General features: G+C 44.1%; 1 protein-coding gene across 1 annotated transcript in view; it reads left to right on the forward strand.

The window, feature by feature from the left end:
• The first annotated feature begins 4,666 nt into the window (after positions 1–4,666).
• Positions 4,667–14,350, forward strand: part of C9 (complement C9) — a 46,346-nt gene continuing 36,662 nt past the window's right edge. Inside the window, exon 1 of the mRNA XM_005078028.4 lies at positions 4,667–4,789. Within this exon, the coding sequence (XP_005078085.1) occupies positions 4,668–4,789 (122 nt within the window). The 5' untranslated portion in view covers position 4,667. The remainder of the gene's footprint in view (positions 4,790–14,350) is intronic.

A 14,350-nucleotide genomic window follows, 5' to 3' on the forward strand; every position in this document is an offset into this window, starting at 1 on the left:
ATTACCATTTAAAGAGATTGCTCAACAACAAAGCTCAGAATACTTTCCGGGAAATGGCATGTTTTTAACTAATTCTTTTCTACTAAAAAAAAAAATCTAGATCTCATGTTCTAAGTTTATCTGACACACACGGGTATGAAGAAAGCTACATACCAACAGCGGGTCTGTTAACATATCCTAATTATGGTGATGCTGATGGACCAGGGCCAGCCACTTGTCATCGCACCTCCTGAGTACCCCAGCCTGTTTGCCCTTGCTTTGCTGGAGCTATATGCCTAGTTACAAATTTCTATCTTCTACTGAAGTCATAACAGTGATGATCTCTATAGAGAACAAAATGTGGGCTTCTCAGTAATCAAAGTAGACTGTAATAGTTAAAAGGAAAAAAATATACAAAAAACAAGTCCACATCTAGAAGTCTTCATGACTATGTTTTCCTTGTGTGTTGTTTGTGTAGGTTATATCATTCCAGTCAATGATACATACAATGGTTGACTTCACTTATTATTTTAGCTTGTTGTTGATTTTTTAAACTAGGAATAGTTTATAGGGTGCCCAAATAGGTTGCAGGTGAGTCACAGATATGTTTACAATGTGTTTTCTAAGTACTCCTTTGCCCCTTATATTAGCTGAGTGCCACTGAAATTTTTCTTTGGCATCAGAGAGATGAGAGTATTAGACATAGGAGCTAATAAGAAGGGAAAGGAAGAGAAGAGAGGGAAATGGGAGGTTTGACATGTCATCTGCCTCTCTCTTCCTTCACTGAATGGAGAGATTGACTGGGGATTGACAGGAAATGACAAAGCTGGAAGCAGGAGAGGATATCTGTTTTTGATAAAAGAATAGAAGACCCTGGGATCTGGGCAGAAGTTCTCAGCCTGCATGGGGCATGAACAGGTTTCAGGAATGAAAACACATCTGACCTCAGGGCAAGGATTACCAAACAGGAAAGCAACTTCCATATCCCACCCCATGTGAGGGTATGTACATAGTCAATTGTCACTTCTAGGAATCTACATTTAAAATAAGAGCCCAGAAAATCCTGGTAAAGGGGGTGGCAATACTCCACACTCTGAGATCCCTTTATCTTTAGATTGGTCTATTCCTAAGAATGGATTTTTAAAGAGAAAAAGTAGTAAGAACAGAGTGCAGGTCACTGAGGTCTGCCCATCATAGTGATAGTCAGGGAAGAAGCTAGCAAATGAGGGACAGAATGCAGTTCTTGATCACCAAAGTTGAGGGAAGCAGACTTTTATATATAAAAATATAGCCTTGTGGACCTCCAGTCATTCATACTACATGTCATTCACAGGGGTGTTATATTTGTTGGGTATGGAGAATGGTATCACAAGGTGTATCTAAAACCAGAACTTGACAGTGACCCCAGCCAGGTTTTCTGCATTCAGTGATCTGATTGCCTCCCTGAAAGGGTATGTGCTGCAAGGGAAGGAGCGAGGATTCTGCTGTGCACTGAGGAGCTCCGTGAGAAGAAGCTATGGCATAAACCAAGAATCCCAAACCAGAGATCCCTGAACACTCAGTTGAGCCCATGATCACCAAGAAAAAGAATCTGAAAAAATTGCCCATACCTTTAAAGGGGCCAAATGGAAATGACCCTAAACATATTTTATCACATTAGATGAAAAAAATCTTCATATTGCTGGTCAGAATATCCATGTGCCTCCACCATTCCAAATGGGAAAGGGGTTGTATTGGTATGTGAAAGTATAATTTAGCAACATGAAATTCCCAAGGAAATTTGAATAAAAGGTATAGAAAGAAAGAAACAAAGAAAGGACGGAGAGAAAGAGAGAGAGAGAGAGAGAGAGAGAGAGAGAGAGAGAGAGAGAGAGAGAGAGAGAGAGAGAAGAAAGACAGATGGACAAACGGACAGAAAGAAAGAAAGAGAGAGAGAAAAAGAAAGAAAGAAAGAAAGAAAGAAAGAAAGAAAGAAAGGAAGGAAGGAAGGAAGGAAGAAAGGAAGGAAGGAAGGAAGGAATGAAGGAAGAAGATCCCCTTACTGGTAGAAAATTGTGAGGTTCTTTTCAGGGTGGAAACTCAGAACTAGAGACTGAAGTCAGTTTAGAAGGAGGAGGCTGGTTAGGAGTCATCATGACTCCATGCTCCATGAAAACAGAGTGAGCTAATTAAAATATTAACCATAGTATTCATAGTGTGTTGGGAAAGCCTAACACACCAAGTAAGTGCAAACCCCAGGGACTCATCCTTGGGTGAGATTGGACAGATGGTTTAATCTCAGTAGCCAGCATTTCTTCAACTCTGTGATGGAGCCTTGGAGAATTAAATTTATTTGCATATGTAGATAAGCCAGCATATTATAAAGTTTCCATCTTCATCTCTAATGGCTATCATGTGTTATAACTATAAAGACATTTGCTTCTCCAGTTTAATTCATCCCAACCATCCCTTTCTCCAAGGTACACACAAAGGACAAACTTCACTTCAAAATGTGTCAGGAGCCAGGAAGAGTTCAAGGCACTGTAAAAATAAAGACCATGTAATTCATATAGTGCATACATTATATAGTATATATAATCAACTTTTAGGTTGTTATTTTATTTTGCTATTCTCATCGTATCACTGTATTTTATAGCCTGATGATAAGAATCAAGTTATAATTTGGAATATCTTCCCACTCAAACCAATCAGGCAAGATGTCCTTTTCCCCTCCACCCCTCCAGACTGTCAGTCTTCCAGGAAAGGTGATTTTGCAGTATTAAGTCATCACAACTTACAGTATAATCAGCTAGCATCATCCTACTAACATAAAACAGCATCCTACACTAACTTATTTCCCGCCCTTAGGTCCACAGACATCCTGAGAGGATCCACAGAGGCCCCTGTGCACTGTGACAGAGCTGACAGATCTGGACTGAATCCGGGTGCTACCCACCTGTAATTATCTAAGGCTCATGGGAAGGGTCCCTCTGGCTTGGATTCATTCACTGACATAGCTGCAAGCATGGTACCTAAGAATCCTCTTATTGCTTGACAATTTTGTGTGGTTTACATGTCAGGCACATGGTCTCCACAGTATGGGTGAAATTAGTTCTCAAACTCTGTATGGAAAAATGAGAAGGAACAAGAAAAGGTGATTAGATCTGCTTTGCTCTCCATGGCATAGGTAAAATGGCCCCAAGATTGCTATCTCTGTGGTCTGTCATCCCCAAATGCCAATATTTGAGATTTGCTCTTTTGTAATCAATAATTATCTATAAATGTCTCTTAAGAATTGTGTCAGCTGGGTGTGGTGGCACACATCTTTAATCCCTACCCTTTATAGGTAGATGCAGGCAGATCTCAGTGAGTTGGAGGCCAGCCTGGTATACAGAGTTTGTTCCAGGGCTACACAGAGAAACTCTGTCTTGAAAAATAAAAAATAAATTGTGTCAAAGAGCCATGCATAGTGGCATGTGCCTGTAATCCCAGCCCTTGGGAAATGGGCACAGAATGATCAGGCATTCAAAGTCATCCTCAGCTGTGTAGCGAGAGGGTTAAGGCAAATATGTCTCAAACAAAGCAAAACCAAAGTGTTAGGAACAGCTAGTTGGGTATGGACTCATACCTGTAATTCCAGCACTTGGGTGGAGGCAGAATAACTGTGAGAAGCTGCAGAGAGCCTGGGCTGCCCTGTCGGACCCTGCCCCAAAAAACAGAACAAAGCAAAAGATAATGGTGTCATGAGACATTGTAAAGTCATGATATATTACCCACAAAACTCCATTGGATTCTCTCTCCCTCTCTCTCTCTCTCTCTCCTCAAATTGTGTATTCTGAGTCCCAACCCTTGCCACACAATAGAATGATTTGAGGAGCCCAGTCAGTTAAATTTGACTGAGATAGGGAGTAGCACGCTTCCACGTTTACAACATCCCAGGTCATTCTCTTGAGCAACCAGTGTTCTCAGAGAGCTTGCATGGTCCACATTCTTCGGTTCTTTCAGAACCTCTCCCTCTCCACAACCATGGAAAATATGGAGACATGGAGCAAGCAGTCTTTTTTATGGCAGAGGAAAATTCTATCCTTTTCATGTGTCCTGCCTTTGTAACAGGTACACATCTTTTTAGGCTGTCGCTAAAGCGTTGTGGAGCTTGCATTGCCGTTTTTTCAGAAGAATCCTCTACACGCATAAGAAAGAGATGTGTGAAGTTTACAGAAAATCTTACACTCCCACCCTTTACCTTGCTTATGTGGGAGCAAGGCACACATCTGATTTCCAGAGGGAGGGGTGATTAGAATGTCTGTTCAGAGCTTTGCCCTTCATCGTGCCTTCTCTGTAGTTACTTTCAGCTTAGGCTTCTGATGAAAATAAGCTACAGTAAGAAAATAAGCTCTCCCACAAACTGTGCCTCCCTCTTCTAGCTTTTCTTCCAGAGTCTCCCAAGGAAAGAACTGCTAGGGTTTTGTTTGATTGATTGCTTTTATTTTTATGCAACAGTGCTCCTAATTTTTAGCCACTTCAGTGGGGTTTTTTTTTTTTTGCTTTATTGCACAATGACACCTTGTCAATAAGGGAAAATAGCAGTCAGATATTACAATAAATGGCTCTCCATTAGTTGGACTTTCATCCAGGCAGCACAAACAAACACAGACAAAACCTTGAGCATATACCAGCAATAGTTATTCCCGTCCTTTGGTTGCAAAGAAATGCTACGCAAGACCCCAGGGCTGCCTAGGAGGAGTGGTATGTTTCCAGGAAGGACCATCGCGTTAGCCATTGTAATCTTCACCTCGGAAATCAATGCATGGCCCACAGGAGCCACTCCCCGGTGAGTCCAGGGCTTGACTGTTTATCTCTGGAATTCTACTGTGGAATCTGCTGTCTCAGGGTCTAGTTCTTAACAGCAAAGTAGGAAAAAAATAAGGTTAACTGGTGATATATAAAACGCCCAGGATTTAAACTTACTGAACAAGTGAGAAAAGTCAGGGAAGCCTGTTGATGCCGCTGGGACTTTGTTCTAGAGAAGGAGCACAAATGTTAAGACTAAGATATTCTGTTTAAATATTTAGAATTAGGAAATAAAACTGATTGTCGCCAGTTTGTGAAGACCATTGTTGATCAGTGTCTACTGTTTGGGAAGTTTACAATGAAAGAAGCTAATCTTTCCATTCCTTATCTTGAAACCTAATAGATTTTTAACTGTTAGCTGAGCCGGTTGTGGTGGCTCCTGCTGGTAAGATTTGCTGAAAGAGGCAGAGGTAGGAGGGTCACGAGTTAGTTCGAAGCTAGCATGGTCTACACATTTAATTGTTGGCTGTAAGGCCCTTTGGCTCCCATGTTAAGCAAAGTTTAATCATTTGTTTCCTATGACAACCCATATTGTGCCCCTAAGACTGTTACAAACCCCTAGACACTCCCCTTACGCTGCCCTTTAAGGTCCCTGTCTCGAGGTTGCTTGGGGTCTTTCTCCAGCCATTCACCATGGTAGTGGGTGAAGGGCAAGAGCTAATGGAGTTAGCTTGTTAAACATCTACAATAAAAGACTCTTTGTGTCCTGGGTCTTAGGGTCTACTTGCTCTACCCAAGAATTGCTATGGCTCCAGAGCCAACGGCTGTGCCTCCACGATTGCCTCTTTATTACCTTTTTATCTGATCCTACTTGGGGATGCAAAACACATAAGCTATGGTTTGCAGACGGTGTGAGGGTGTCCTCAAAACTGCATGTGCTGGAAATTCAGTCCCCTGTGTGGCAGCAGAAAGTGGTGGTGGAGCCCTTAGAGAATGCTAGCTAGTTAGGTCTCAGGATTCCACAGTCATGAATGCATTCTTTTTGAAGAACGGGCCAAGCCTAGCAGAAGTGGCTCCTAACAGGTCTGTCTGGCCAGGCCCTTACTCAAGCCCTTTCTCAATTTGTTGTGCCCAAATTCTGAACCCCAAAATCACCAAGAGGCTCATTTCGATGCAAACGCAAAGAGCCTTTTAATGTAGATATTTAACGAGCTAACCCCATTAGCTCAGGCCCTTCACCCCACCACCATGATGGATGGCTAGAGAAAGACCCCAAGCAACCTCGAGGCAGGGACCTTAAAGGGCAGTGTAAGGGGAGTATCTAGGGGCTGAAACAGTCTCAGGATTGGTTCGCTTCCAGGTTTGGGTGACCCGCCCTGTGTTGATTGGTCAACTGGTTGTTATGGCTTATAGGCCCTCCCAGGGCAGTTGCTATGTTCTGCATGTCACTGTTGTGCACTGTCCATAAAGCACACCCAGAGCCGTAAAGCACAGCCCCACCAGCTAACTCCTGACAGGAGTGGTAAGGCCATGCAAGCACATACTAGCCTGTAATGGCTGCTAAAATGGGGGACTGGTCACTACATTTTCCTCCCCTACACATGTGCCCCTTCTGAACACAGGGACTTCTCTTTTTGCTTTTAGTAATCATGTTATGGTACAGCTGTAGGAATCCTCTCCAGATGGCCATGATGCTTGCAATATATTGTAGTCATTAGATTGTGAGCAGAGTGAAATTCTCTCCCTCTATCTATCACCCACATCAGGTAGTCTGTGACAGCAACATAAACAGAGCGTGACACCATGCGAATACACCCAGCAAATGAACCAACAGGGTAATGAAAGTTTCCTCAACACCATTGCACCTAGTACTGCTAGAGATTATGACTACGTTAGACACCCTTCCTCCTATCTAGACGTCACAGGAGACACAAACCTGTGTGATCCAATGCAGCCCAATCTTCTCTGCAGATAGAACAGAAATACCCCTGATGCCAACATCTGCCTGGACACTGTTCCGCTGTCTGCACTGATCTCCACCTCTGCCCAATTCCCCACAGTTTAATCAAAGTCTATTTTGACTTTGGAGCGAGCTTATGGCATCTTTTTCAGACTTCTGGATGTGTGGATTGCGTTCAGGATTGCATCTTCCAGGAGAGAACCCAAAAGAGTTGCTACTCAGACCCACATGAGCCCTGGGATAGGCGCTGAGCCGGCTTCCCTCCATTCCACCTTCCACCCGCTTCCTCTGCGACATTATCTATGCACTATCGCTCGGCTCAGAAAATGTTTTCATTTTTGGGGTATCTTAGCTCAGAAGGAATGTGTGCAAAGGCAGTCTCTGAAAAGCTACTCTGGCTTTCTTGTACTTAACCTGACCCTCTCTTAGGCTTTAAAAGAAAAACTGAACAGCTTGCATTTCTCCACTGTGGCTCAAAACTGAAAGGCTGTAGGAAGACTGCAGTTGCTCTGACATTCACACTCCACCCCCACCCCTGGGTCTGGTCATGGTCAGCTGTTCCAGGAAGGACCAGGCAGACTCCTGGCTGGCCCCAGATCCTGGCGGTTGCACTCCCCAGTTCTGGAGAGTTCTGCACTCTCACAGCCATGCTCTTCAGCCTGTGCCAGAATGTCCCTACTCAGAACACTCTGTGCTGCACCCTTTGGTGGAGGGTGAGGTCAAGATGGAGGGCTCAGAGACTCCGGTAGCCACGTGGGACCATTTACTTGAATATCAGTGATCATATTTCAAATTATTTCTAAGCATATATATTCTTCAGAAAGGAGCCAGACACACGCAGCTCACATTAAGCTACCCTTGTATACCATCTGTGCAGGTTGGAATGAGGGCCTCAGTCTCTGTGCTGGTTCCCTGGTCTATAAGACATTGATTCTGGTTGGTTCCTATGGCTGCCATAACAAAGTCCAAGACATGATTGTTTAAATGAGTCTTCTGTCTTCCAGGCTGCAGGCTGGTGGTCTCAGATGAAGATGTTAAGAGAGCCAAGACCCCTGTGCCACTGTTCTGGGGCCTCCCTAGCTTTCGGTGGTGGCCTGAAATCCTTGACATGTTTTGGCTTTCTAATCTTGTCTCTGTCACCACATGGTCATCTTTCGTCTGTCTAGATTGTCCTGTTTTGTTTCCTCTGCCCACCTGCCCACCATACTGGGGTAAAACCCTGGAGCTAACACATGCTAAGCAAGTGTTCTACCACTGTGCCCCTTTCCCTCTCTCCCCCTTTCCCATATTTGCCCAGCAAGCATTTTATCTACAAAGTCGTCCCCCAACCTCTGGATTTCTCCTTTTATGAGGACACCAGGCACATTGGATTAGGGCCTACTTCAACGACTCCATTTTAATTCAATCAGCTCTACCAATATCCTATTTACAAATAAGTTCACATTCTCAGGTAACAACCAGGTCTTAGGACCTCAGCATATAATTCACTTCTGAAGGGAACACAATTCAATTCATGCACTTATGATGGAGACTCTATCCAGTGATGTTTTTTGTTTGTTTGTTCGTTTTGGGTTTTTCGAGAGAGGGTTTTTCTGCATTGTTTTGGAGGCTGTCCTGGAACTGGCTTTGTAGGCCAGGTTGGCCTGGAACTCACAGAGATCCGCCTGCCTCTGTCTCCCAGGTGCTGGGATTAAAGGCGTGTGCCACCAACGTCCAGCTACCCAGTAATGTTTTCATGTGAACATTAGTTATCACGTGTGTAAAGTGCTCAGAGCTTCTGCCCCAGGCCTCTGGGAAGAAGTCAATAAGCATTGGGTATATTTTTATAGTGATTTCACAGCTCCTTTTGTTTTGAGTTGCCCTTTGTTCAGGAGAAGGGATTGGAGTTACGATAGCTTTCTGGGAATGGAAAGTTTTACACCCTATCCAAGAGGAAAATAATAGTTTAGGTATAGCTTCAGGATCCAGGCTACCTGCAGTGATCAGTTCGCATGGTTTCACAGCTGTATACCCAAGGCAGACCGTTTCTTCCAAACGCATGTGTCTCAACAGACACAAATGTAACATGAATATATCACCTACTGGTGTATGACAGCAAAAATGTCTGCCTCATATCTGTTGCTACTAGCGCTAAGCCTGGTGTATATAGCAGGTCATCAGTAAAAAGGCCATTTTATGCCAAGTCACTGGGAATGCATAAAGTAAGTGTTGTAAACTCAGGGATGTGCCTAACTCTGGGCACTTCGGTTACATAATCTTTTTACGTTTGCGAACTATGTGAACATAGCATCCAGTCCTCATTAGTTGAACTTTGCCCACAGCTAACGATTCCTCATACAGGGATGTCTTCCAGCTTGTGCCAAGCACACTGCCTTGAGTGTGAGCAGCTACAGAGCTTTTCTTTTTCTGGAAGCTTCTCTTCCTGGCGGGAAGATGGGACCTTCTTCAATGCGTTTCTGGCCCAGAGCTAGATTCCCCTGCGGTGCTGATGTACATTGCTTTGATCTAGGGGATGCCTTCTTCCCAGCTGAGATGGAATCGCTTGACGGGCTGCTCTTGATAAGCATAGTTTATCTGAGAACCTGAAAGTGCTTGACAAACACTTCTCTGCTCAGCCCAAAAGCTCAGCAGGCGGTGACTGCTGTGCATGCATAGTCCTCAAGCTCAAGCTACACAGGGTTATCTGCTGAGTGAGTCAAAGGGGCTGGCAAGGCAGTGCTGGGTTCAGAGGGTGGAAGATAGGCAGAGAGGTATTTGAGGTCACTGATCTCCCATCCTAATATTTATGCAGCAAGCTTATTCAGTAACATTCTATTTGCATAACCTTTTAGTCTCCCCCACTAATTCCTTGGAGTCCTGCTTTTACTGTGTATTGGGAGAGCCAGACACCTGACACAGTGACAACAAAATAGCCAGGGACTAAGACAATTTTCATTTTAGTTTTGTTCCATTTGGCACCATTTCACAGTAAGCTTGCTGTAGATCAAGGTAGGAATTAGGCTGTCCAGTTGACATACTTTATCTGGGTGGCTATATAAAAATAAATTGTGTTCTTTCTTACTAACTCACCATGTCTTGAAATGTCTAAAAATCTGGAGTCTGTTCCATACAGAAATCATTGGACATGCTGTGACTGCTCAGCTTGTTCTAAGGTGATTTGTGTTGAGGGAGGAGAAAAGCAAAGAGTACTGCAGCTGGTGATTCTAAGTTATTAATAGTTTGACCTGGAAGGAGTAGCGTAGTTCTCAATTTTTATTTCCCATCTGTAAATCATAATAAATGACTTGTATTACTCAAAGTCAACATAAAATGCTTATGAGGAAAGTACCTAGAAAGCAGCAATAGAAAGCCTATCCTGGCTAAGCAGGTAAAGACACTTGACACCAAATCTGATGACCCGAGTTGGTTCACCAGAACCCACATGGTAGAAGAAAACAAACGACCTGGAGAAGTTGGCCTCTGCCCTCCATATGCACACTGTGTATATAAATAAGTAGACAGAGTCTGTCTTTACAAACTTGAAATACAAGAAATAATTAGAGGTTTAAATATGTTTTTTGTTTCATTAAAATCACTAGGTTTATAATGTGAATTGTGTTCCCATATAATTGATATGTTGAAGTTGTGATGCTCAGTATTTACTAATGTAACTATATCTGTTACATTTTAAAATATATTTACATCCAACTGTGGTTAAGAGTGAGACTCTATCTGATATGGACAGTATCTTTTAAAAACAGTAAATCTGAACACAGACATAGGGGAAAACTATACGAAGATGCAGGAAGTCCAGTCCCAAAGGATACAACTATAATACAACTCACAAACTGTAAGGCTCAGGGATCATTGCAGCACAGGGGCAGAAAGATTATAAGAGTCAGAGGAATAGAACATTTGCAGAGAGATTGTGTCTCCTAAGAACATCAGAAGCTTCAACTATAAAGTCTCACCAACAGGTCTGCCTTAACAAGGATACTGTCGCGTCTGCTGCGCAGCCTGTGTCCGAGAACGTGCGGAGGGTGTCGGGGATTGACAACACAGAGACTCGTTCAACGATGTAAAGAAAACTTTAAGCAGGCTCCAAAAAGGTTCAAGAAAACTTCCCAAGAAAGGCTCCCACCAGAGAAGCTTCTGCTCTCTCCTCACCCCTGGCTGGTTCTGCTCTCTGACCCCAGAAACTGATCTGGGCATGGCAGAAGAGGCGGTTAGTCTCTGGACAAGGTCGAGCTCAGGGTGGTTTCTGCGGGCAGGCCTTTTCCAGGAACTTAATGCCCCCAGGCATTGTATTGTTTTTAGTAAACATTGTCTTACAGCTGCCTACTCCCAGGCAGAAGGGGAAGTGGGTCTCTGCTCAAGGTCTGGTGTTCCCACAATTCACCCCTTTTTATTTTTAAATGAGGCACTCCTGGCTTAGGTCAAGTAGGGTCACCCTCCCTTTCCCGTCCTTGGGGGACCTTGAACCCCTGTCTTAGGCGGGAGGGGTCTTCCCCACAGGTGGCCCGTCATCAGAGCACCCCAACTTTAAATCATCTGTAACCAACCTTCATGGCTATCAGGATTGCCATGGGCTAGGCTAAGCAATACTTGGTTACGGATCTCTTGCCTCTGGAACAAGGCACGTTTGAGCCCGGCATAAAGCCAGAATGCCTACCGCCACTGCCACCATTTCCAGGACCCCCATTGACATAGCGCCTCTCCATCACTGTACCCATCACCAGATCTGGGCCATAACATTCTACCAGCCTTCGTCTGTTACAAGGGTAACCCGCATGTGACTTAGATTTACAATTTGATAAAGTTACAATTGTTCCAAGATCTGCTCAGGAAAGCATTTAGAAAGTGCACTTGCACAGATACATTAGGTACAATCATTGATGTTACACATGTAGCATTATGAAAAATATGAACAATAGGCTTGTTGCACTATCCACAGAGCACCAATTTGTTCCTGTGGTGATGCAGTTTGTTGATTTAACGTCAGCTGATTATGCGACTTGAGTCAAAGTCTCCTTTTTGTCGCATTAGGACAAGTTGCACCTCTCTAGAAAAATACACTGGCCTAGTCGTGATTCCAGAAACAGGAACCATCAAGTCTGATATTTCAAGTGACCATGTCCTGTTCAATTACTTAAAAGAGGCTTTTGCCCCTCATCACAGTCCATACGAATGTCCAAAGGTTTTAAATGGGTCCTTTTTTCTCTATTGGCTTCATGATGAAAACTCATGGGTCCGGAAGGTTGATGCAGCAGGTCTGTTGAGAAACTGGAAATCTCGAACCGACTGTTTTCTTTCTTTCTTGGGCTCTAGATTCGATGACATCAAGGGTCAGGAACACTGATTTAGGAGATCTCACTAAACTGGCTTAGGTAGGCTCCCATGGTCTCAGGTCCAGTTTTTCTCTGCTCCATGCCGAAGCTTTTATTCTTTTCCTGAGTGTTCAGCAATGGTTGGATCATCTTTATCATGGTGAGCATTCCTAGTATCCGGAGTAGTATTGGGGTCGACATGCCTGATGCACCGTTCGGGGACCCAAATAGGCTTCTCACTTCCTGGAGGGAAAACACAAACAGCCCCTCGGACCCTAGCTAATAGGGGGGGTGGGTGGCTGCCATTTTCCTGTAATTAAGTCCTTCCATCTGACCCATCCCAAGGACTGGGAGGGTTTGTTCCAATGTCTCTCCATAGCAGACAAATTATTACGGTCTATGGTCAAAAAATTTAAAATGTAAAGTATGGTGGATAACTGAATATTAGGGGGAGGTAACATACTCCCCCTTTTTTATTTTCTTAAAATACTGTTTGAGAGTGGCATGGGTGCGCTCCACAATAGCCTGTCCCGTGGGGTTGTGAGGAATACCAAAAGAATGGACAATGTGATGTTCCCTGCAAAAGGCAGCAAAGCGATTGCTGGCATAGGCAGGGCCATTGTCCGTTTTTAGGGCATCAGGAACGCCCATGTAGGCAAAGGCCTGCAGGCAATGAGAAATAACATCTTTAATTTTCTCTCCTGAGTGGAGAGAGGCAAAAATCAGTTTAGAATATGTATCCACCGAAACATGCATGTATTTTAATTTCCCTGCCTGTGGCAGGTGAGTGACATCCATTTGCCAGAGATGGTTGGCCCTGAGGCCCCGGGGATTTACCCCCTCATTGGGAGAATTATGATAAGGGGCACAATCAGGGCACTGAGAGGTAATCTGTGTCGCTATGGATAAGGGGCATCCAGTGTGAAATTTAATGGAGCGGGCATTTAGATGATACCACTCATGGAGCTGGTGGGCCAGCTGCTCCTGAGTAAATAAGACCCTAGGGCGGGTCAAGGAGTCAGCAATTTCATTGCCCTGGGCAAGGGGTCCTGGAAGGTTAGTATGTGCACGAATAAATCCCACATAAGCAGGGTGGATGCGCTGCCAAATAAGATGTTGGAGCTGAACTAATAAGGAATGAACCTGGGAGGTTGGAAGAACATATGGAGAAGTTTCTAAAGGTCTAACAATGTTGGCAACATAAACACTATCAGTATATAAATTAAAGGGCTCTCCCTCAAACATTTGGAAAGCCATCAAGCAAGCAAACAACTCGGCGGCTTGTGCTGACATCTGCCCTATGGGTACCCTCTTCTGCACCTGAGAAGAAACCACCACCGCGAAACCCTTGGAGGAGCCGTCTGTAAAGACTGAGCGAGCTCCAACTAGAGGGTTCTCCTTTAAAATCTTGGGAAAGATCACAGGGTGTTGTTTGAAAAAAGACATCAAGGGGCTATTGGGATAATTGTTATCAAACTGGGCGCCTGTAGATGTAATAAACAGGGTCCATCCATCATGGAAGATCTGTAGATGTTCCACCTCCTCCTTACAATAAGGAAGGATAATTTTATCAGGACTCTTTCCAAAGGTTTGAATGCTAAACTTGTGTGCCTTCCACAACAATTGTAAAATGAGATCATAGTAAGGGGTCACTACCTTCTTAGGGGAGGCTGACAAATGTACCCAATAAATAGGACCAGTCTGCCAAAACACGGCAGTGGGCGAAAAGCTAGATGAAAGTACAACCAGAACAAGGGGCTGCCCATAATCTATACGCCGAAGGTGGGCTTGCTCTATACTTCTTAACAACAATTGTAGGGCTTCCCTGGCCTCTGGGGTAATCTGTCTAGGGGACGTTGGAGCAGGATCCCCAGGAAGAATATCATAAAGCGCTTTAAGAGCCCCTGTTTTAATGGAAAGAGAAGGACGAAACCATTGCACCTCTCCCAAAAATCTCTGCCAATCATGAAGAGTTTTTAAATTTGAACAATCGATCTGGAGTCTTTGTGGCCGGAGGCCAGTTTGTTGAATTTGATGACCCAAATAAGTATAAGGGGGTCTCTTTTGGATCTTTTCCGGAGCCAAAATAAATCCTCGGGCCTCCAGAAGCTCCTGTAGCTCTGCAAAGGCTATGTAACATTGTCTTTCTTCGGCCGCGGCCAAAAGAATATCATCCATGTAGTGGATAATGTAAAGGTCAGGGAACTTACGTCTGAGGGGATCTAAACAGGCAGCTACATAAATCTGGCATATAGTTGGACTATTAGCCATCCCTTGGGGGGAGCACCACCCATTGGAAGCGAAGGGCAGGCTCCCTAAAGTTAATCGAAGGAAG

This window comes from Mesocricetus auratus, unplaced genomic scaffold (assembly GCF_017639785.1).
Source record: "Mesocricetus auratus isolate SY011 unplaced genomic scaffold, BCM_Maur_2.0 Super-Scaffold_100015, whole genome shotgun sequence".
NCBI classification, from domain to species: domain Eukaryota; kingdom Metazoa; phylum Chordata; class Mammalia; order Rodentia; family Cricetidae; genus Mesocricetus; species Mesocricetus auratus.